The sequence below is a fragment of the Rattus norvegicus genome, chromosome 5 (genome assembly GCF_036323735.1).
Source record: "Rattus norvegicus strain BN/NHsdMcwi chromosome 5, GRCr8, whole genome shotgun sequence".
NCBI lineage: Eukaryota > Metazoa > Chordata > Mammalia > Rodentia > Muridae > Rattus > Rattus norvegicus.
In genome coordinates, this window is record NC_086023.1 from 167,865,489 (window position 1) to 167,885,768 (window position 20,280).

Here is a 20,280-nt window from a genome sequence, read left to right on the forward strand (position 1 = left end):
TGCAGAGGATATGGGGGCCCAAACATGAGGGTCAGAGCGTAACGTGCACCTTCAAGTGGTCTTGTCCCTCCCCGTGGCCAATGTGCATGCCTGCGCCTCACCAGTCTTGGAGCTGAAGGCCAGGGGCACCTGTGACCTACCTCTCCTATTCCGGCCAAGATGAGGCACAGGGCTGAGCCTGTCTAGTGTATTTCTGATCTAATTGAGGGATGTGGGCGTTTCTCATATTGCCCTCCGCTTTATAAATGTGCAGATAGAACCATGACAAGACTGCGACCCTCAAAGGGCAAAATATTGGGGTGTTCGGTCCGAGCCCTGTGGCGCGTAGCAAAGGGTAATTGTATCTCTGGTGTTCTCATGAAAGGCTAGAGGCACTCCCTGGGTGACCCTGTGGGACGTCTCACACAGTGGCAGGCCGATAGGACCCCATTTGGGGAGGCTGTAATTGTTCTTGCTGCCGTCTTGGTTCAGTCGATGAGTCAATTTGCTCCGGACTGGGCGCTGTGGGCCTGACCCGTGCTCCACTCTGGCGAATTGCCGGAAAACAACCTTGGTCCATAGAAGCCAAACCAAGTGTTGATGACCCAGCTCGCAGAATGGCTGGGTACCACCTTTCACTCGCTTATTTCCGGCCTCCTACTCTGGGCTCACTCTCCAGGCCCCAAGCAAAGAGAAGGAGTCTCACCAAGGACAGAAATTCCCCATCTTGGCTTGAGTCCTTTCATGAGCCTGTCCTGCAGCCAGAAGGGCTAGGGAGCACTGGTTAGTCCTGGGGTCTGCCACAAGAGGTTGGGGGAGCCCTGGGACCACATAGCAGGATAAGAAGGACAGGTGCTCTGGAGGCTTGAAGTGTTGGACAACCTTCCAGCTGTGGTGCTCTTGAGACCCAGGTGGCTGCGAGGAGGAGGTGGCCTGATGGCCTACTGTGGCCCCAGAAGTGTGTATGCGTGTCTCGAGGAGGAACAGCCCTGTTGCCTTAAACATGGATCCGTGAGGGGCATGGAGAAGTGGCAGAGGAGAAAGGAAGTTGGTTTAGAGAGGGAAGAAATACACAGCTTGAGTCTGGCCAAGGGTAAAATGGCCTCTTCCCTCAGCAGGAGAACATCTGCTGTCAGAGGGTGGGATGGAGCCGGCTGCAGGAGGCCTGTCTGCTTCACCGCTCCACTTGTGAGGTTCCTGTCACCCATGTTACATGCTATCCAGCTACAAGCCAGGGGGACTCAGCAGGAGTGGACTGAGCTCCATGGGCACAGAGGTGACAGATGCCACTCTCCAGGGTTCTCCTGCCTCTTTACCTGGGATGTTCGTTCTCCTGCCTCTGGGGTTCCGTCATGACCAGCTGCCTGCAGCTTTGGAGTGCCTAGGTCTCACACACTGGTTTTAAGTCTTGGTCCTGAGTCTTCATGCCAACTTTCTAGGCAAGGCATGTGTGTGTGTGTGTGTGTGTGTGTGTGTGTGTGTGTGTGTGTGTCCTTTATTCTGGTGCAGCTCTGAGGTCATAAGTGGCAGCACTCAGACACCCACTTGCACCCAGGCCCCGCTCTTCTCAGGGTGGGCAGAAGCCCTGGTGAGGCACTTAGCAGCTGGGTAACGGCACGTGAGCCAATCCCAGGAGGAGCTGAGGCTGCTGGGTGGGTGAGCCAGGGCACACAGCTGCCTGTGTAGGCTCAGTCCTTTACTGCCAGACAGCCAGGCCCTGGCCAGGACCCATGCGGATGGGTGTTGGGCCCCAGAACCACCCCAGCCTGGTGGGGGGCGGGGCCCCTGTACAGAACATGAAGGTCCAGAATTGGAATCTCACACCCCTTCTGCGGCCATTCTTTCTGTTCTTTTCTTGGTTCCTCCACGGAGCCTCAGGAGGAAGGCCGCAGCCAGCAGATGGACAGATGAGCCTAGACCTAGGGGAGCCTCAGGCAGAGGAAGTGGCCAATGGGCCACAAGCTTATGTATTGGAACGATGTGGACAGTCTCTCTAGCCCCAGGAAGGAATTTTAGATGTGTCTTCCCACCTCTGTGACTGAGCCTGAGGGGTGTGGAGGGCAGGGCGGCAGGGCGTTGGTTAGAGTCTGCAGCACCAGGGGTGATGTCCGTGATAAATCTGGGTCGTAGGCAGGAGCCGCATAGGGGGGCCATGGCCTACGCTTACTCCTCATGGGGTCCCCACTTAACCAACCCGTGTCCCAGATTCCCATAGCACTTTGGGAAGGGGGGCTCGATGACAGGGTTTTATGTAGTGGCCATTGGTCCCCATCTTTTGCTATATCTGTGCTGAAACACCATGGTCAAAAGCAAGTTGGAGAGGAAAGGGCTTATTTGACTTGCAGATTACAGCCCATTATCAGGGGAAGCCAGGAACCTGAAGGTAGGACCCAAAGCAAAGGCCATGGAGACTTGCTCTCCATAGCTGATGATAACTCTCTTCCTTTCTTTCTTTTTCTTTCTTTCTTTCTTTCTTTCTTTCTTTCTTTCTTTCTTTCTTCTTCTTCTTATTATTTTTTTTTTTAGTTCTTTTTTTTCGGAGCTGGGGACCGAACCCAGGGCCTTGTGCTTCCTAGGTAAGCGCTCTACCACTGAGCTAAATCCCCAGCCCCCTCTTATTATTTTTTTTAAAGATGTATTTCTTTATTTTGTGTATGTGGGTACATTGTCACTGTCCTCAGACACCCCAGAGGAGGGCATCAGATCCCATTACAGATGGTTGTGAGCCACCATGTGGTTGCTGGGAATTGAACTCAGGACCTCTGGAAGAGCAGTCAGTGCTCTTAACCCCTGAGCCATCTCTCCAGCCCTCTTTCTTTTTTAAAAGATTTATTTATTATATAAAAGTACAGTGTAGCTGTCTTCAGACACACCAGAAGAGGGCATCAGATTCCATTACAGATGGTTGTGAGCCACCATGTGGTTGCTGGAATTTGAACTCAGGTCCTCTGGAAGAGCAGCCAGTGCTCTTAACCACTGAGCCATCTCTCCAGCCGTCAGTTAAATACCCTAGGACAAACCACTGTGGGCAGGGCCTTCTCACACCTACACACCTATTGTTTTTGTTTTCTTTTTTAAAGATCTCTCTCTATATATCTAATGTACATGAGTACTTTATCTGTATGTACACCTACACACCAGAAGAGGGCGCCAAGATCCCATTACAGATGGTTGTGAGCCACCATGTGGTTGCTAAGGTTTGAACTCAGGACCTCTGGAAGGACAGACAGCACTCTTAACCCCTGAGCCATCTCTCCAGCCCCACATCTATTGCTAATGAACAAACGAGCCTCCTCACAGACTTGTCTACAGACCAATCTGATGGAGGTGGGTCCTCAGTTGAGAGTCCCTCTTCTCAGCTACCTCTAAGGTTGTGTCATCAACAAAAACAGCCGGCAGAGCCCCAGACCCCATACGTAGCTGAGGATGCCTTTGTCTTCTCCCACCTTAGAGTTCCCAACAAGGACTGGCACAGTTGCTCAAGCATGGACAGGCTCCCGGGAGGGCAGGGCTAGCGTGGGAGGGGGCATTCAAGGCCACAGCTGTTTCCTGGGAGGGACAGGCTTTTGGTGGCCTGGCCTGGTGCCCGAGAGGTAGTGGGCAGAAGGCTCATCTGTGTACCAGCCCTCGACCGAGGGTTCTGCTGGGGAGTCTGAGAAGAGGCAACAGTCATACTTCTCTCAATAGATGCAACTGTCGTAGACCAGGCTGGCCTCGAAATGGCCTTCCTCTGTCTCCACAGGGCTAGCAGCACGCGTGTGCTACCACTGCCTGGCTCTCTTTATCACCTTTATGTTTTGAATGCCCGATACTGGTTACTGGTTGTTTTATTTTTTTCCTTTTTGCCTTAATTTCTTTCTTTCTTTTTTTTTTTTTTCAGAGCTGGGGACCAAACCCAGGGCCTTGCGCTGCTAGGCAAGCGCTCTACCACTGAGCTAAATTCCCAACCCCCCCCCCTTTTTTTTTAAATTTATTTATTTCATGTATATGAGTACACTGTTGCTGTCTTCAGACACACCAGAAGAGGGCATTGGATCTCATAACAGATGGTTGTGAACCACCATGTGGTTGCTGGGAATTGAACTCGGGACCTCTGAAAGAGCAGTCAGTGCTCTTAACCGCTGAGCCACCTCTCCATCCCTCGCCTTAATTTCTTAAGTTATCTTTTAATTCTTTTGTATCTGCGTGTTTTGCCTCCGTGTACGTCTGTGTACTACTTTTGAGCTTGATGCCTGCAGAAGTCAGAAGAGAGCAGTAGGTTCCCTAGAATTAGATTAGAGACTATAGAGTCATTTGTTGCTCGGAATGAACCCAGGTCCCCTGGAATAGCAGCCAGTGCTCTTAACCACTGAGCCGTCTCTCTCCTTCCCCCCCCCCCTCCCTCTCTCCCTTCTTAACTTCTTTTGTGTGTGGTATATGTACATGACTGTGCATGTATCTGCATGTGGATGTCAGAAGTTGATGTACGATGTCTTGATGTCTTATTATTAATGATTAACAAATAGGATTTCTCTGTTACATAGCCCTGACTTTCCTGGAACTCCCTATGTAGACCAGGCTGGCCTTAAGCTTCCAGAGTCCTCGTGCCTCTGTCTTCTGAGTGCTGGCATTAAAGGTCTTTGCCACCACACCTGGTCCATATTACGTTTTGGGACAGGGTCTCTCACTGAACTTGGAACTCGCTGGTTGTGCTAGACTGTCTGGCCAGCGAGCTACAAGGAGGGGTCCAGTGGCCTCCACCTCCCCAGTATAGGAGTTACAGATACAGACTGGATTTTTATATAGATGCTGGGGATTCGAACTCAGGTCCTTATACCTAAACCATCTCCCCAGGTCCTAACTTTTTTTTTTTTAAAAAGAAAGACACTGTTGGGATTGAAGATTTAGCTCAGTGGTAGAGTGCTTGCCTAGCAAGCACAAGGCCCTGAGTTCTGTCCTCAGCTCCGGAAAAAAAAAAAAAGAAAAGAAAGACACTGTTGGGGCTGGAGAGATGGCTCAGTGGTTAATAACACTGACTCGGGGGTTGGGGATTTAGCTCAGTGGTAGAGCGCTTGCCTAGGAAGCGCAAGGCCCTGGGTTCGGTCCCCAGCTCCGAAAAAAAAAGAACCAAAAAAAAAAAAATAACACTGACTTGGGGCTGGAGAGGTGGCTCAGAGGTTAAGAGCACTGTCTGCTCTTCCAGAGGTCCTGAGTTCAGTTCCCAGCAACCACATGGTGGCTCACAACCATCTGTAATGGGATCTGATGCCCTCTTCTGGTGTCTGAAGACAGCTACAGTGTACATACATAACATAAACACTGTTTAGCCAGGCAGAGTGGAATTTCGGGATAGCTGGGGCAAGATAATTGAGAGACCCTGTATTAAAAAACAAACAAACAAACAGGGGTTGGGGATTTAGCTCAGTGGTAGAGCGCTTGCCTAGGAAGCACAAGGCCCTGGGTTCAGTCCCCAGCTCCGAAAAAAAGAACCAAAAAAAAAAAAAAACAAAGAAAACATTACCGAGATATCTTACCTTGCTCCGACACTAGGTCCCCAAGATAGGTGTGGAGGGACTGGAGAGGTGTGTCAGTGCATTTGTGTTCAGCTCCCAGCACCAAGCTGGGAGGGTCACACCCTCTTCTGGCCTTCATAGGTATCTACATATATGTGCATAAACATACACAAACATTTACATACATGCATATATACATACAAACATACATACGTGTACTGACCTTCCTCCCCTTGACGGTTCCTTCTCTGAAGGGGCTGGTGGCTTCCCATCAGGGACCAGCAGACGCCACATAGGTTTTGACTAGTGAGAGGAAACCTTCAACAGCAGACAGAATCCCCTGCAGGTGCTCAGCATGTGAGGGCTGTTCTGGAAGCCATCTGGAGAGGATGCGGAGAAAATAATAGGTTACTTCAAAGGTGCAGCCCAGGACAGGGAGAGTCAAGCAGGAAGACCCACCTGGAATCTAGATGGGTTGGAACAGGGCAGAGAGCAGCATCCCTGAGGCAAGAAGAGGAGGAAGACGTTGGTGGCCAGGGCTAGAACAGGCATAAAGGAAGGGAACCCTGGAAAGGGCTTGAATAGCCCAGGGAGGGGCTGGTGTGAGCCATAGGGTGTAGCACCAGTTTGAGCCGGTCTCAGATAGACACAACTTGAGAACTGGAACATTCTGGAACATGGGTCTAGAGCTGCCAGGCTCCTCTGGTTTGTCAAGAGGAGCCAACAATCTGGATTTTTATGTAAAATCTACTGACTTTTCAAAGTTGGCAACCAACTGAGATTCTTTTGAAACACTGTGCTCAGCCAAACAAAACACGTCTGCCGCCTGGCTTCTGCCTAGTTCTGGTAGAGATCGTGCCAAGGGGGAGAAGCCAAAGCTGGGTGTCCTGTGACTAACAGGGGGTGAGGTGCTGACCGGCAAGTGGGTTTTTTTCCCAGGTGAGGGAACCTGATCAGCCGGAGGCTGGCTACCCAAGGGAGCAGGAGACCAGCTAGGCCATTTCAGACCTAGGGAGACAATCATGCCCCCCAACCAAGCCCACTCTTTCTGTCTGGGTTGCAAGGGCAACAGATTGCCTGGAAAGGAGGGTCATGCTTACTCTGGGGCAGGGTCGAGGAGATTGTCTGTCCCTTTGCTTGCTCCCTCAGTCCAGGGACTGCTCTGGGCCCGGAGACATGCCTAGATCCTTCTCCCACAGGGCTTCATGCTTTGAACATGAGCCCGGGGGTCAAAGGCCAGAAGCTAGATCATTGCACTCAGAAGCATTGGAGGAAGCACTCCAGAGATGACACATCTAGATGTATATCCTCAGGCTGTGGCCACCTCAGGCCACCTGGGCTCACGGTGGCTGTGGCCTGGAACAGGTGTAATTGGTCTCCGGCGACAGAGAAATAACCTGGAGTCTGCCGAGTAAAGAGGCAGCGGGACAGGAGGTGGGGGCGCATACCTGTGATCTCAGCCATTCCCTGAGTTCAAGACTGGGCTATGTGAAACACGAAAGAGAGAGAGAGAGAGAGAGAGAGAGAGAGAGAGAGAGAGAGAGAGAGACAGAGAGACAGAGAGACAGAGAGACAGAGACAGACAGAGAGAGAGACAGAGAGACAGAGACAGAGACAGACAGAGAGAGAGGCAGAGACACAGAGACAGACAGACACAGAGAGAGACAGAGAGAGACGGGGGGGGGGCGGTATGTGTGAGAGAGAATAATAAGTACTCTAGCACCTAACTGGTATCTTGAGAACACTGAGGCCTGGAATCTTCTGGGAGCAAGAGCAAACTCCTTGGGTGGGGTCAATGGGAAAGTCCCCAGGGCTGCTTAGTTGTGAACGAGAGTCTGGATACCCATTCACTCTTGACTCACCCACCTCCTGGAAGGCAAGGCTGCTGGGGCCAGCAGGACTGGTGGCCCAGGTAGCCTGGTCAGGGTCTTCTAAGGGTCGGCTCCCACTTTTGTGCCAGGACAGGCAGCTGGCCCATGGCACAAGGGAAGAGGCAGGGATTCTGAGAAGGTCACTGCTGTGGTGAGTGTGGTGAATGTGGCTGGACCACAGGAAGCCCCAAGCGCAGGAATGGTCTCAGTGTCTCCCCAGAGACCAGCTGCCCAATAGAGTAGGCTAGGGGGATGCCGCAACCATTTTCTTCTCCAGGAAGCCTCTGCACGCTGTCTGTGCTCTCAATTCAGAAACGCTGTACCACAGCCCTTTTCCCTGGAGCCCTCTCCTTACTATACTGGCTGAGGTTTTGTTGCTCCCCAAAAGTACCCCCTGCAGACCTACTGTGAGCTCCCTAAGACTTATCAGGGTCATTTCTAGGTCTTTTACATCCAGCCCAGGGCTTGACTCATATCAGCTGAGCAGATCCAGGGTGAAACTCAAGACCCTTCCACTCATTTACAAAGACTGGGGTCTCCTAGACAGTGTCCATGTCAAACATCCTACTTCAGATGAGAGGCCTCCAGAGAAGGGGTCGGAGAACCTACTCTCTGACTTTGAAGGATTCTCCCCTGACCAAGCTGGTTCATCCCTACCTAGGTCTTGGCATCCCAGGGCCAGCAGGCACCAGTGGACAAACAGGGTCTGTAGGCTGACTCAGGAGCCTCAAGTTCCTTGGTGGAGTCTGGCTCACCTTGCTGAGAATTTTACTTTGTTTGTTTGGTTTGGTTCTTTTTTCTTTCAATTTTTATTTTGTGTGTGTTTGCCTGTATATTTGAACACCACATGTATGCCTGGCGCCCTAAGAGACCACCACATCCCCTGGAACTGGAGTTATAGATGGTTGTGATCCACCATGTGAGTGCGAGGAACTGAACTAGGGTCCTAAGAATAGACAGTGCGTTTTACCATTGAACCATCTCTCCAGCCCCAATTATTAATTTTAGTGTGTGTGTGTGTGTGTAGCATGTACATGCAGATATGTCAAAACATGCATGTTAGAAGACAGTCTGGAGAGATGGCCCAGTGATTAAGAGCACTGACTGCTCTTCCAGAGGTTCTGGGTTCAAATCCCAGCAATCACATGGTGGCTCACAACCATCTGTAACGGGGTCTGATGCCCTCCTCTGGTGTGTCTGAAGACAGCTACAGTGTACTTATACATAATAAATAAATCTAAAAAAAAAAAAAAAAGAAGACAGACTTCCCCTTGCAGCTTGGGTTTGGATTCAGCAAAAGCCCTTATCCTCAGCCATCTTTATGACCTCTTGCAAGAGGGTTGAAAATCGCTGTCCATGGGGGGTTGTGGGGGTTGCATGCCTTTAAATCGCAGCACTCTCAAGGTGGAGATGGGTGGATCTCTGTGAGTTCAAGGTTAGCCAGGGCTACACAGTGAGATCCTGACTCAAAAACAACAAAAAACAAATCAGCAATGATAAAATGGCTCCCCTGGGGCTGGAAAGATGGTTCCGCGGCTAAGTGCACAGGCTATTCTTCCAAAGGACCTGGGTTCAATTCCCAGTACCCGTGTGGCAGCTTGTAACCGTAACTCCAGTTCTAAGGGATCTGACACCTACACACACAGAATATAAACAGGCAGAACACGGATATACTTTTTAAAAAGAAGAAAAAAAAGCTGTCTCTCTATTGATAATCCTATTTCAATAAACAATTAGGGGAAATTCCTCAAAGCCTTTTAGCCAGGACAGTGGTTCTCCTGAGGAAACTCAGTGGAACCTCGTGGGCTGGGCTAGAGGGTCTCTGGGTGCGGGGCTGGTAATTTTGCGAAAGTTAAGTTTGGTGCGTGCGCCGAGCTGGGAACACTAACAACTACAGCAGCAGCCGTTCAATGAGGCCACCCGCCCCTGGTCCTCCCACCTCTGCCGCGTCCTCAACCCTGGATCCGCGGGTGGCAGCCATTCCGAACGAGTGGGGGCGCGGCACGGAGCGGAGGGGTGCGGGTGCCGCCGACCCGCGTGTCTGGGTGCGGGAGGCGCCTGCTCTTTGGAGGCACTTCCGGCCGGGGCGGCAGCCGCGGCGGCGTGGCTACCGTGCAGGAGACCGCCTGGAACCGGGGTGCACCGGCGCGCGTGGCCATCACCAGAAGGGCCTGGGGGGGCGGGGGGCGGGGAACCCAGCTGGGTGGGACCCACCTGGGACACGCCCCGTCTCTCGGGGAGGCGCCGTCGGGGGCCGCCTGCTCCCCGCCCCCCGCGGCCGCCCTGCGCTCCGCCCCCCGCCCACCTGCCCCGCCCCGCCTCGCGCGCCAGGCGCCCCGGCGCTCGGTTCCCCCGCTCCCGCGCTCGGTCCTCGGCTCCCGCGCTCGGTTCCCCCACGGCTCGGCGCCATGGGTGAGTGCGGTCCCGCGGACGGTCTGCTCCCCCCTCGCAGGCTGACTGGCAGTCCCGGGGGCTCGGAGGGCGTCGCGCGCAGTGGGGGCCGGGCCTGCCCCGGGGAGGGCCTTGCTGGAGCCGGGTGGATGCCGGCCTCTGCACCCAGGACTAGCTGCAGCTGCCGGGTCCTCGCCCCTGCCCCCTCGCTGCGGCGCTCAAGCCTCCTGAAAGAAAGGGCATCAGCTTGGAGGGGGCCAAACTCACGGTCAGAGATAGAAGGGGACAGAGGTCGCCCCAGGCCCAGGGAAGGGAATGTCTGGCACCAGAGGGTCCGAGTTGGAGAGAGAACAGGGTTAGAAAGGGCATCTTGGACCCTCGGAGTCCCCCTCCTCCTGGCCCGGATTGCTTAGAAAGTCTGGGGCCCCGGGAGGTTACCAAGTCACCCTCCTGCTAGTGGGACGGAGGGAGTAGCCGATTTCCAAAGACTCCCCCCTGGAATCTGGACAATTTCCCTGGGGAACTGCACAGAAAAGGGCTCTGCAAACAGATCCCCCTTCAGATAAGTTGGCGTTTAAAAGAGAAAAGGACACTGACTTCCTTTGAAGGCAGGAGTGAGGAGTCCGCCCCACGGGTCCCCTGGCCTGGAGGACACAAGGGCCCAGGGGAGTGTGGGTGCTACCCCCATCCCCAAACTGATGCCCTCTGCTTCTCCACAGAAGACCAGAGCCCTGCAGAGGAGAAGGGACTGCGCTGCCAGAACCCAGCCTGCATGGACAAAGGCCGGGCTGCCAAGGTAGGGGGGCTGGATAGCTTGGGGCATGGGGGCATGGGTAAGTTCTCATTACCCAGGATGCTGTGGAGCCCTTACCTGGACGAAGTAATGTCCTCTGGATTCAGGAGGACTGGTTTAGGAGGAGAGGGTGTTCATGGGTCAGGGGTAGTGGAGCGGGAGACATTTCAAAACAAGGAACAGCCCCATGGGGGTCCTTGCCACTGCCTGAGGATGTGGGTGGGAGCCACAGCCCAGCCTCACAGGTGAGGAAGCAGAGGGTTAAGGAGGGAAGGGTCCCACGGTTTGGTTTGGTACCTGGCCACTAGTCCTGGGCATAGTTCTGGGATACTGTGGGGCTTGAGTGAAGCTGTGTCTATGGAGTTGACGAAGGGGAAGAGGGAAGGGGCAGTTGGTCTTAGAGTCTGAGGAGTCGGGATAAATCAAAGAGAATGGAGTCAGGGGAAGCTGTAACAGCAAAAAATATCACTTGGGCACTTCTGCCTGTGACGGGCTGGGCTCTGTGCCACACGCTTTCTGTGCCTTACCCACGGCCGTGGCAGCGGGGGAGGTGTTGTCACCCTGCCTTGCAGAGAAAGATACCAAAGTTCAGAGAGGTCCTGTGACTTGGACAAGGCCCCACGGTTCCTAAGAGCCTCCCAGCTCACATTTGTGTGACAATGGTCATCTCCAAGGAGGTATCAGCTTGCTCCTCCCTTCTGGGAGGGGTCCCAAGCTCCTTGCCACTCACAGGTGAGGCTCTGGAGAGATGGTTTGACCTAGTGGCTCTTGACTGGCAAGTGGTGGACAGGGGATCCGAACCTAGGATTCAGATCTGCAAAGCCAGGATCCCATGTTCCTGACTTCCACGCACCTTGGCCCTGCCAGCTGCGGGAGATTTAAAATGCCGCCTCCCCACCATTCATCCGGCACAGGAGGCCCATGGTCAGAAGGAACATGAGGACTGTTCTGGGGGTGGGAAGAGGAGGGGGCGGCCTCCAGTTGCCGTGGTCACCAGGCAAGGGGGCGGCTGTGATGTCAGATACAATCTGCTGGCTCCGGTGGTGCCTGGCGTTGGGCTCTGGTGTTGGCTGGCTGCCTCTCCCCCAGATTGGCAAGCAGGCTGGCCCCAGCTCCCTCAACACATCTGCTGGGAAACTGAAGCATCTGTCTGACCTAAAGGGGTGACAGAGGAATGAGACATTGTCCCATCCCTCCCAGGGCCTCCCCGGGGGCTGGGACAGGGCCCCAAGCTGCTGTGGACAGGTCTTGTGGCATGAGGAGAGGGCTGGTCCCTGATGAGCTGCTGGCCCTCTGGTCTGCATGGGACTCAGCTCAGCTCCACTGTAGTCATGGGAGAAGAGGAACAAGTAACAGTTTGGTGAGAAGGAGTGACAGAGGTCGGTCCTGATGCTTTCGCTTCTCACTGTGGTGATATGTGAGGTGCCCTGGACAAAGAAACCCCCACAGGGCGAGACTCTCTGAGTAGAAGGCATGTCCTTAATCTAGAACTGTTAGCAAGCCAAGGCCATCTGCCCACAGGGCTGCACCTGATTCTGTGAGGGCTCCCTGGGGGGCTAGGACTTGTGAGATCTGCCTCACCCCGTGGTCTGTCTCTGGACTCCACGAGTGTCGGGGTTGTCGTGGTTGTCGTGATGGACTTTCTGAAGGCCGGAGAACAGAGTGAGCAGGGAAGGGGTGTGGGCTGTGAGATGGGAGGAGTCAGCCGGGGAAGGTTGAACCGGAAGGATGAGCTTCATCAGGAGCACTCTACCTAATTCTCTGTCAGGACCAGACGCCTTGGAGACCCGTGGCTCACACTGTTGAGTTCCAGGGTCGTGCCCACTTCTTTGCAGTTGTGTGGCCCTGAGCAGCCACTGCACCTCTCTCAGTTGCCCTGAGGGTTTTTTTAATATGCATACACTGTAGCTGTCTTCAGACACACCAGAAGAGGGCATCGGATCCCGTTACAGATGGTTGTGAGCCACCATGTGGTTGCTGGGAATTGAACTCAGGACCTCTGGAGGAGCAGCCAGCGCTCTTAACCGCTGAGCCATCTCTCCAGCCCTACCCTGAGGTTTTTAAAGAAGCCCTCCGTGTAGAATGCTCAGCACTGTCCCCTGTGGTACTGTGTTCAGAAGCACTAGCGGTGACCCTGGAGTTCGTTTGTAGAACGTGTGTGTAATCAAGCCTGTCTCCTGGGCTTTGGATGGACTCCGTGTGGCTCCTCCCTGAGAGATTTCACAGGGCTCCACCGCAGTCTGCCCAACAAATGCAATGGGTATAGCTCACTGGGAGGGAAGGGAGGGGAGTGTCTCAGCCCTCTTACAAAATAGCCCTAGGACAGTGGCTGACTACAGCCCTTTGCTGGGTATCCTTACGTCAGCGTTCTGGTCAAGGTCTGCTGAGTTCCTTGGGTCATGAGGGGACATGGTGTTGGGCTGATACTGGACCACAGGCCTCCATACAGAAGGATTTGGAAATCCTCAAACCAAGGAACCAATCCTAGCAGTTTGCCAAGAATACCGTGCAGGCCCACTATGTGTCTGGTGCCGGCGGCCCAGCCTGGTTGGTTGTGTCCGTCCAGTGGAATGACTGATACCCAGCAGAAGACCTGCCAAGGTGGGACTTCCTGATCTCATGCCTCCCCCCACCCCCATTCCCAAGCTGCCCCTAGGAAGACAGGGAGGCAATGCTCTCTCTCCCTTCGGCTCTCAAGGGCCCGGCTAGGGAGGCACGTTCTGACTCCATATTGAGAAGCTTTCGACACCAGCGCTATCCCTCCACCCTTCAGTCAGGAGCCCCTCATCCTTGGGAATCTTAACGGAGAAGGGACGCTCAGGAGGGGTTGGGTGGGTGGGGATTAGATAGGGTAACCCCAGAGCTGTGGAGGAAATACAGGAGAAGTCTGGCGTTTCAGGATGGAGGCCGGTAGACTCTGCAACCCGCACCCCCTCTTGTCCCTGAGCCAGGATGGGTAGGATGCCCTGAGCACAGTGACAGAACTGGCCTACCTCTGGGGTGATGCTTTGGGACTAAGAGACAGGAAACCAGAGAACTCTTGGGAATGGCGAGGTTTTGAGGGTCTTTGGCAGTGCCTGGTCCTATTAGAGGCTACTCAGCTATAAACAGGCGGGGCCCTGCTTACTGCGGAAGGAGGGAGGGACCAGAGGACCAGTGAGGGTGCATCACTGTGCTAAGTAATTTGGGGGAACAGTTGAAAACTTGGGGTACTTTACCCCAAGATCAGAGGCGAGGAGCTACCTGGTAGGGCTCAGCTCCACAGAGCCAATGCTGGGAGTTGGGACCCCAGCTGTACCATTCTGGGGTAAGGGAAGAAGGGTAGGATTGTTTGACCTGCTGTGGCCCTGCACCCCACAGTCCTGAGTGCAGTTGTGGGCTACAGGGAGAGGAGAGTTACAAGCTACCGAAAGTGGCAGGCATGGTAGTACATGCCTTTAATTGTAGTCCTCAAGAGGCTGAGGCAGGAGGATTACTGGGAGTTCGAGGTTGCCCTAGGATGGATACATAGCAAAACCAGGAGAGGCAGAGAGGAAAGGGCAGCTGGAGGGATGGCTTAAAGGCTTACAAGGCCAGCTGCTCTTGCACAGGATTGGCACTCAGTTTCATTACTTACAGGGAGCCTTAAAACCACCTGAAACGCCAGTTCCAGGGGTCTGACACCCCCACCTGACCTCTAGCACTGGGTGTACACATGGTGCATAGATACACATGCAGATAAAACATTCATACACATGGAGGAAGGAAGGACGGGGGGGGGGGCAGGAAAAGACTGGGCTTGGTGGCACATGCTTTTATTCCTAGCATTCAGGATAAAAGGGAGAACTCTTGAGTTCAAAGCCACCCTAGTCTACATAGAGAGTTCCAGGCCAGCCAGGGTTATGGAAGGAGACCCCTTTTAAAAAGCGGGGAAGGCGACTGGAGAGACGCCTCAGCGGTTAAGAGCACTTGGCTGCTCTTGCAGAGGACCTGGGTTCCGTTAGCCGTTCCCAGTGCCCACTTGGGCTCACACAACTGTCTGTAACTCCAGTTCTAAGGGAGCTGACGCCCTTTTCTGACCTTCCGGGACGCCTGTGGTGCGCATGCATACGTGCAGGTAGGATGCTCATAGACACCAAATAAAAACAAATATATCTTTCTTTTCTAAGAGACCCAGAGAAAGGCGGGTGGTTTGAGAAGAGCAGTCAGCCTGGTTTGGGGCTCAGGCTGCAGGCTTCCCTTAGCTTGTTTCCTGGCTGCTCCTCCAGCCAGGACAGTTTCCTGTCACCTCCTTTCCCGAGGACCTATCTTCCAGCCCAGGTGATTTCACCAGTGACTTTGAACATGCGTTGGTCCAGTGCCAGCCCTTCGTATACAGTGAAGCTTACTGTTCACTCCCTAATGTCAAGATCCTAGCTCGTCAGTACCCCAAAGCCACCGCTTGGTCTCCTGCCACCATCCGGCTCACGGGCAGGACTTCCTGAGTGACCCATTATGCTACAGCCCAATGGGTGGTGGCACCTGAGACTGTGCACCTCTGAGATCTGACATGTTAACTCAGTCTGGGCTGTACAGAGGAGACACGTGTCCTTAGATGAGGCTCGCTGGACGGACGACTGACTGGGGTGGGGTCCCTGAGTGAAAGAAAGGTCGGAATTCTGAGTTAAGGAGCCTTACATATAATAAGGCCTACAGCTCCTTACTGAGGGTCCTGATGATGCTGCCTCCATTTATTTAGCGATGGCATGTGCTTAAACACTACTCGGTGGCCATTAGGCGTCTGTGGTTGTGGTGTTGGGGGCCGTTGACTGGTGAGGGTGGGGGCTCAGGGGAGGGGCCTAAGCCTGTGGGGTACTTGGGAGGATGCTGTTCTAACCCTGCCCTATCTGGAAATCCCAAAAAGTCCCTGGGGGCCAGCAGAGGGCACATGAAGCTGTGCCTCAGGCTGCCTGGGGAGAGAGGGCCTCGGGAGAAGCCCTGGCCAGTCTAGGTGGGAGACAGGGAGATGGGGGCCAAAGGGTTCCTAGGCCCTACAAATAAATGCCTTGGGGACCTTCCTTGGGTGACTTTACTCAGTGGCCTTGTTCTTGCTATGCCTGGGCCCCACATCAAGGTCCAGTGCCCACGAGGATACAGAAGCTGCCCTCAAATAACTCGTTCTAGGAATGCCCAGTGATTCCTTCACACAGGTGAGGAGATTGCTGTCTTTGGGAAAGAACAGAGGGAGGTGGGGCACAAGAGCTCCTCAGCTTCCTCCCCATGAGCCTTCTCAGTGCCTCCAGGGAAACAGGTACTTTAGGAGCCGCCTTTTGCAGGGCAAGATTCACAGACTGCAGCCCCTTCCTCCTGCTTAGCTCTGCTTCCTGGCAGGGACCCTCAAGGGGAAGGGGCCTGTAGACAGGCTTCTGGTCCCATGCTGTCTGTCCTAGGTCAGGTCCAGAGACCCACAGGACAAAAGGGTGAGGCCCAGGCCAAGGGAAAGGAGGAGGCCCGTGAGCCGCCTGCAGCTCTGAGAGCCGCCTGGCAGAGCCACCCCACCCTGGCTGGCCTGCCCACGCATGCAGGCTCCACCCTTGGATATCTGAGGTGGCGGGTAGAGCCCTGGGCCATCTCTCAGGGGAGCCCAGCCCTGCTAGAGAAGCCTAGGGCGGGCAAGTGTGCCTTTCAGACAAGAAGCCCCGGCTGCTATCTCTCCGGGCTGCTATCTTAGGGCTGTCCGTCAGCCGTGGGCCGGGCACTGAGCTGGCTCTGGATCTTGCCCCAGATTTGTAGCTCCTGCTGGACCCAGAATTACTCTCAGGCCAGGTCGGCCCTGTGTGGACTGTGGATGTCCACACAACCCTCTAACCTTCTGGAGTTGGGGAAAAAAGGACTAGGACGGGAAGAGCTTGACTGGGGGTGCCTTGGGGTTCCATTATCATCAGCTGCAGCATCTAGTTCCTGGGTATCAGTTTTCAACAAGGCAGTCCCGACTCGCCCTGGAGCTAGGCTAGGCCCCCTCCCCAGAAATGAGAGGCTAGGACCTCAGGTCTGCTTAGCTCCTCTGTGCGGTGGGAGGCCTTTCCCCTCCCTCTGTGGCAGGAGCTAGGGTTCCTCTCCTCACCTCCATTCTGCCACTTCCTTTACCCTACATCCTGGCCTGGGGCTGCAGGGCCTTGGTCCCCTGAGCAGCAGCCTCCACCCCTGTTAGAATTGGCAACCCCATTGCATGACCAGAGCCCAATCTCTCAGAAGTCCTTTTTAGGTGCATGTCCTGGCCCCAGTGATCTTTGCCTGCTGGGGCTTGGTTACCCCATCCTGGCAGGATTCTCTCCAAGCCGTCTTTGAACTCAGGACCCCGTCGTCCACCACTTAGCCTGTGCCAGTGTCCCAGCCCTATGCCATGCCTGAGCGATGGACGGGCAGAGGTTCTAGCCACAAGCGTGCATTCACCCACTGTGCACTGACGACCTTGGGGCAACCTGCAGCCTCTTCAGGCCTTAGCTTCTTCCCGTTAGGTTGGGGGCAATCATTGTCTCCTCTCCTGCCTCTCTGGTGAGAGTGGAATCTGTTGTTCAAATTCCTGGGTTGGGAAGTTGGGAAGACTCAGTGGAGAGCAGTGGCTATCTTCCTAATGTGGCACCCGGACAGAGGCAGAGGACTGCAGCAGGACCACATGAATCTGAGTGGACACTCACCTGCCTGGTCAGTCACACCCAGGTTCCAGGAAGAGGGGGAGGCTGTGTTGGTGCTTGGCCGCTTGGCCACAGGCGAGGTACCCTCCTGGAGAACTTCTCCGTCCCGAGTCTCCCATGGCTGAAACCCCTTCCCTTCCCTTCTTCTGTTCCTTCATTGCTCCTGCGTGTAGCTGAGGGCCAGGACCATCCTGAAGGCTGAGAACACAGAGTGAGCCAGACAGACACCAAGGCCACCGGCCTCTGGCAGGGAGGAGTGACCAAGAGCAAGGAAGTCACATGATTAGAAACCTCGAAAAGGAATTAATTCAACACCAGGGACTCGGAGAACGAGGCTGAGGGGTTATTTCAAGAGTCTTTTGGGGAGGTAGGATTGGGGCCCGGAGCCAACCATTTGAAGGTTGAGCACATGCAGTTCTGGATAGAGCATGGGGGGTGAGGGGTCTGTGCTTCGGGAGCCATAGGGACATCAGCCAGAAGGCCAGAGGACAAACAGCCACATGAGACTGGCCAGGAGATGAAGACAGAACCTGGCTGTGGTGGATATTTTCTTTTTAATAAGATAAAAAATTTTAGTTTTCAAGGGAGTTACTTATATTGTCAGTGGTGAGTGACCTAGCCTCTAGGGTGAAGGTAGCCCTTGAAATCTAAGCTTAATTACTGCTCCAAGAGCCCTCTCAGAAGTCCCTGCTTCCTCCCTTTCCCCATGACGTCAGGTATAGGTGTCATCTCGGGGCTAGGTGTGCCAGTGACAGTATATATGCCCCCTACTTGGTCCTGCGGGATTTCCATGGAGGCCATTCCACAACCTGAGTCAGAAGGCAGTGTTTAGGCCAGGCGTGTTCACTCATGTAATCCCAACACCTAGCAGGCTGAGGTAGGAGAATTGCCTAAAATTCAAGGCCAGCCTTGGCTATAGGAGTGGGTTCCTATCTCCAAAAAACAAAGCAGGGCTTAGCTCTAGTTCCATTGGAAGAGGGCTTGTCCGGCACTCAGGCCCAAGAACCATGCAAAGCAACAGTGGTTTATTAGCTTTCTCTACAGCTGTTCAGTTTCTACAGTGAATCCCTTTATATATGTGTGTGTGTGTGTGTGTGTGTGTGTGTGTGTGTGTGTGTGTATATGTGTGTATATACGTATATGCATATGTGTGTATGTGTATATACATGTACATGTGTGCATATATACAGGTGTATATACACATATATGTGTATATGCACATATACATATACATATATGTGTATGTATGCTCATATATACATATGTGTATATGTGTATTATGCACTATATATACACATACATACATACATACATACACACACACAGGGGACTTATTGGAATGGTTTGCGGACTGTCGTCCCACTAATCCAACAGTGACTGCCTAGAGCAGAAAGTCCAAGCATCCAGAAATTGTTCAGTCCATAAGGCTGGTCTCAGATGGTCTTCAGTAACGCTGGAGTCCCACAGAAGTAGGCTCCCATCACAGTGAAGGAATGGATGTGCTAGCAAGGTGAGGGCCAGCAGGCAAAGAGCAAAAGCTTTTTTCTTCCATGTCTTTATATAGGCTTCCAGCAGAAGGTGTGACCTGGGTTAAAGGTGTGTCTTTCTCCCTAAAGATTCGAATTAAAGACCAGTGTCTTCCTACCTCAAAATTCTGAACTAAAAGTGGACTCACCCACTTCAAACCAAGCCAAAATAAGAAAAAAAAAAAAAAAAAAACCTCTCAGAGGTGTGCAATTTCTGGATTGTAGCCTGCTCCGCATGAAGTCAAGTTGACCACCAAGAGTAGCCATCACTGTGGTAATCACAGCGCCGTGGAGATGCAGGCCGACCAGAAGTTTAAGGTCGCGAGACTGTCACAAACCTGTCTGGGTTTTAACCACCATGAGTGTGCACTTGCCTTTGTGTGTCGACATTAACTGTAGGAGATGGAAGGGGATAAAGTGGCTGCCTCACTTCCTGGGGGTGAGTGTAGAAGCCCTTTGATAACCACACTGGAGACAGCCCCACCCAATCCGGACAGGGCGGCTTGTCCGGTGGTGCTGAGCGCCCTCTGGCGGCAGAGACCCAGCCTAGTAATACCAGGTGACCTGCAAAGGCCTGCCCTAGGGGTTTCACTGGCCCAACTCCCAGGGGACAGCCCAGGTCCTCCACCTTTTCCCACTAACCCTCCCCCCACCTCCCGAGTCTCTCCAAGGTCACGTGTTCCATTGGAGTCCCTGCCTTTGCCACTGGAGCAGATCCCAAGGGGTATGGGGAAGGGGGTGTTTGTAGGGCTTTGCATGGAGCCCGACATGGGCCTCAACAACAGGATGCTGGAGACCTAGCGAAGAGAGTTGACCCTGGGTGCCTAGCAAGCAGCGTCCTAGGATCCCAAGGACGTTAGTCCGTAAACCAGCTGCACTCCTCTTGTGTGGCGTCTGGGGCCCCTGGGGTGGAGAAGCACGGGGTTGAGGCCCTAAAACCGGGCTTCCAGTCTGTACTCTGGCCTGAGTAGCCCAAGCTGGGAGTGGCTGGGGTTCCGCGGGGTGTCACCAGCCCAGCCCCCCAGGCGCGACTGCACAATGGCAGGAAGCGGGGCTCGGAGCTTTGTCCCTAGCGCGGCGCAGACCGTCGCTTCCTCCGGCACCATGGGGACAGGACCGGGCGTCTCCGGGCGCCGAGCGGCAGCCAGGCCCAGCTCAGAGCTGCCTTCCCTAGATTCCCAGTCCCTCTGGGTCGGGGGTCATGCCCGCAGCAGCGAGAGCCAGGTAGGGGGCCGTGGTTGGGGCCAAAGCCTAGCGAGTGGTGAGCATAACTTAACTTGATCCTCCCCATTACCCTCTACAGGGCCGCGGGATGGCTGAACTCCTGCCTAGACTGCAGCACACAGCTGCTGGGAGTGGGGGTGAAGCTTGAGGGGGGGTCCCCACCTTCAGGCTAAGAGGCTGTGTGGCAGAGATGCCCCTCAACCCTTTTCCCTTTTGTGTCCCTTGACTCCGGACACACCTGTGGGGCCCAAACCACCCCTCCCCCTTTCCTTCCTCTGTCCACACCCGGCTCAACCACTCAGCCTCAGCTTCTCCTGCCTTTTTCTCTCAGCCCTGTGTGAGGGGAGGGCC

The 20,280-nt window shown here is 54.2% G+C and overlaps 1 protein-coding gene across 7 annotated transcripts in view; it reads left to right on the forward strand.

The window, feature by feature from the left end:
- The window catches only part of Plekhg5 (pleckstrin homology and RhoGEF domain containing G5), a 43,500-nt gene that overhangs the window by 4,759 nt on the left and 18,461 nt on the right, over nucleotides 1–20,280 (forward strand). For 2 of the 7 annotated variants that reach the window (XM_039109738.2, XM_039109735.2), the window contains exon 2: nucleotides 10,453–10,529. In XM_039109738.2, coding sequence (XP_038965666.1) covers nucleotides 10,506–10,529 — 24 coding nt within the window. In that variant the 5' untranslated portion in view covers nucleotides 10,453–10,505. Of the gene's footprint in view, nucleotides 1–9,680; nucleotides 9,755–9,838; nucleotides 10,002–10,452; nucleotides 10,530–19,786; nucleotides 19,930–20,280 lie in introns of those variants that run through there. The other 5 variants (XM_039109734.2, NM_001415856.1, XM_039109739.2 and 2 more) reach the window with 5 other exon arrangements.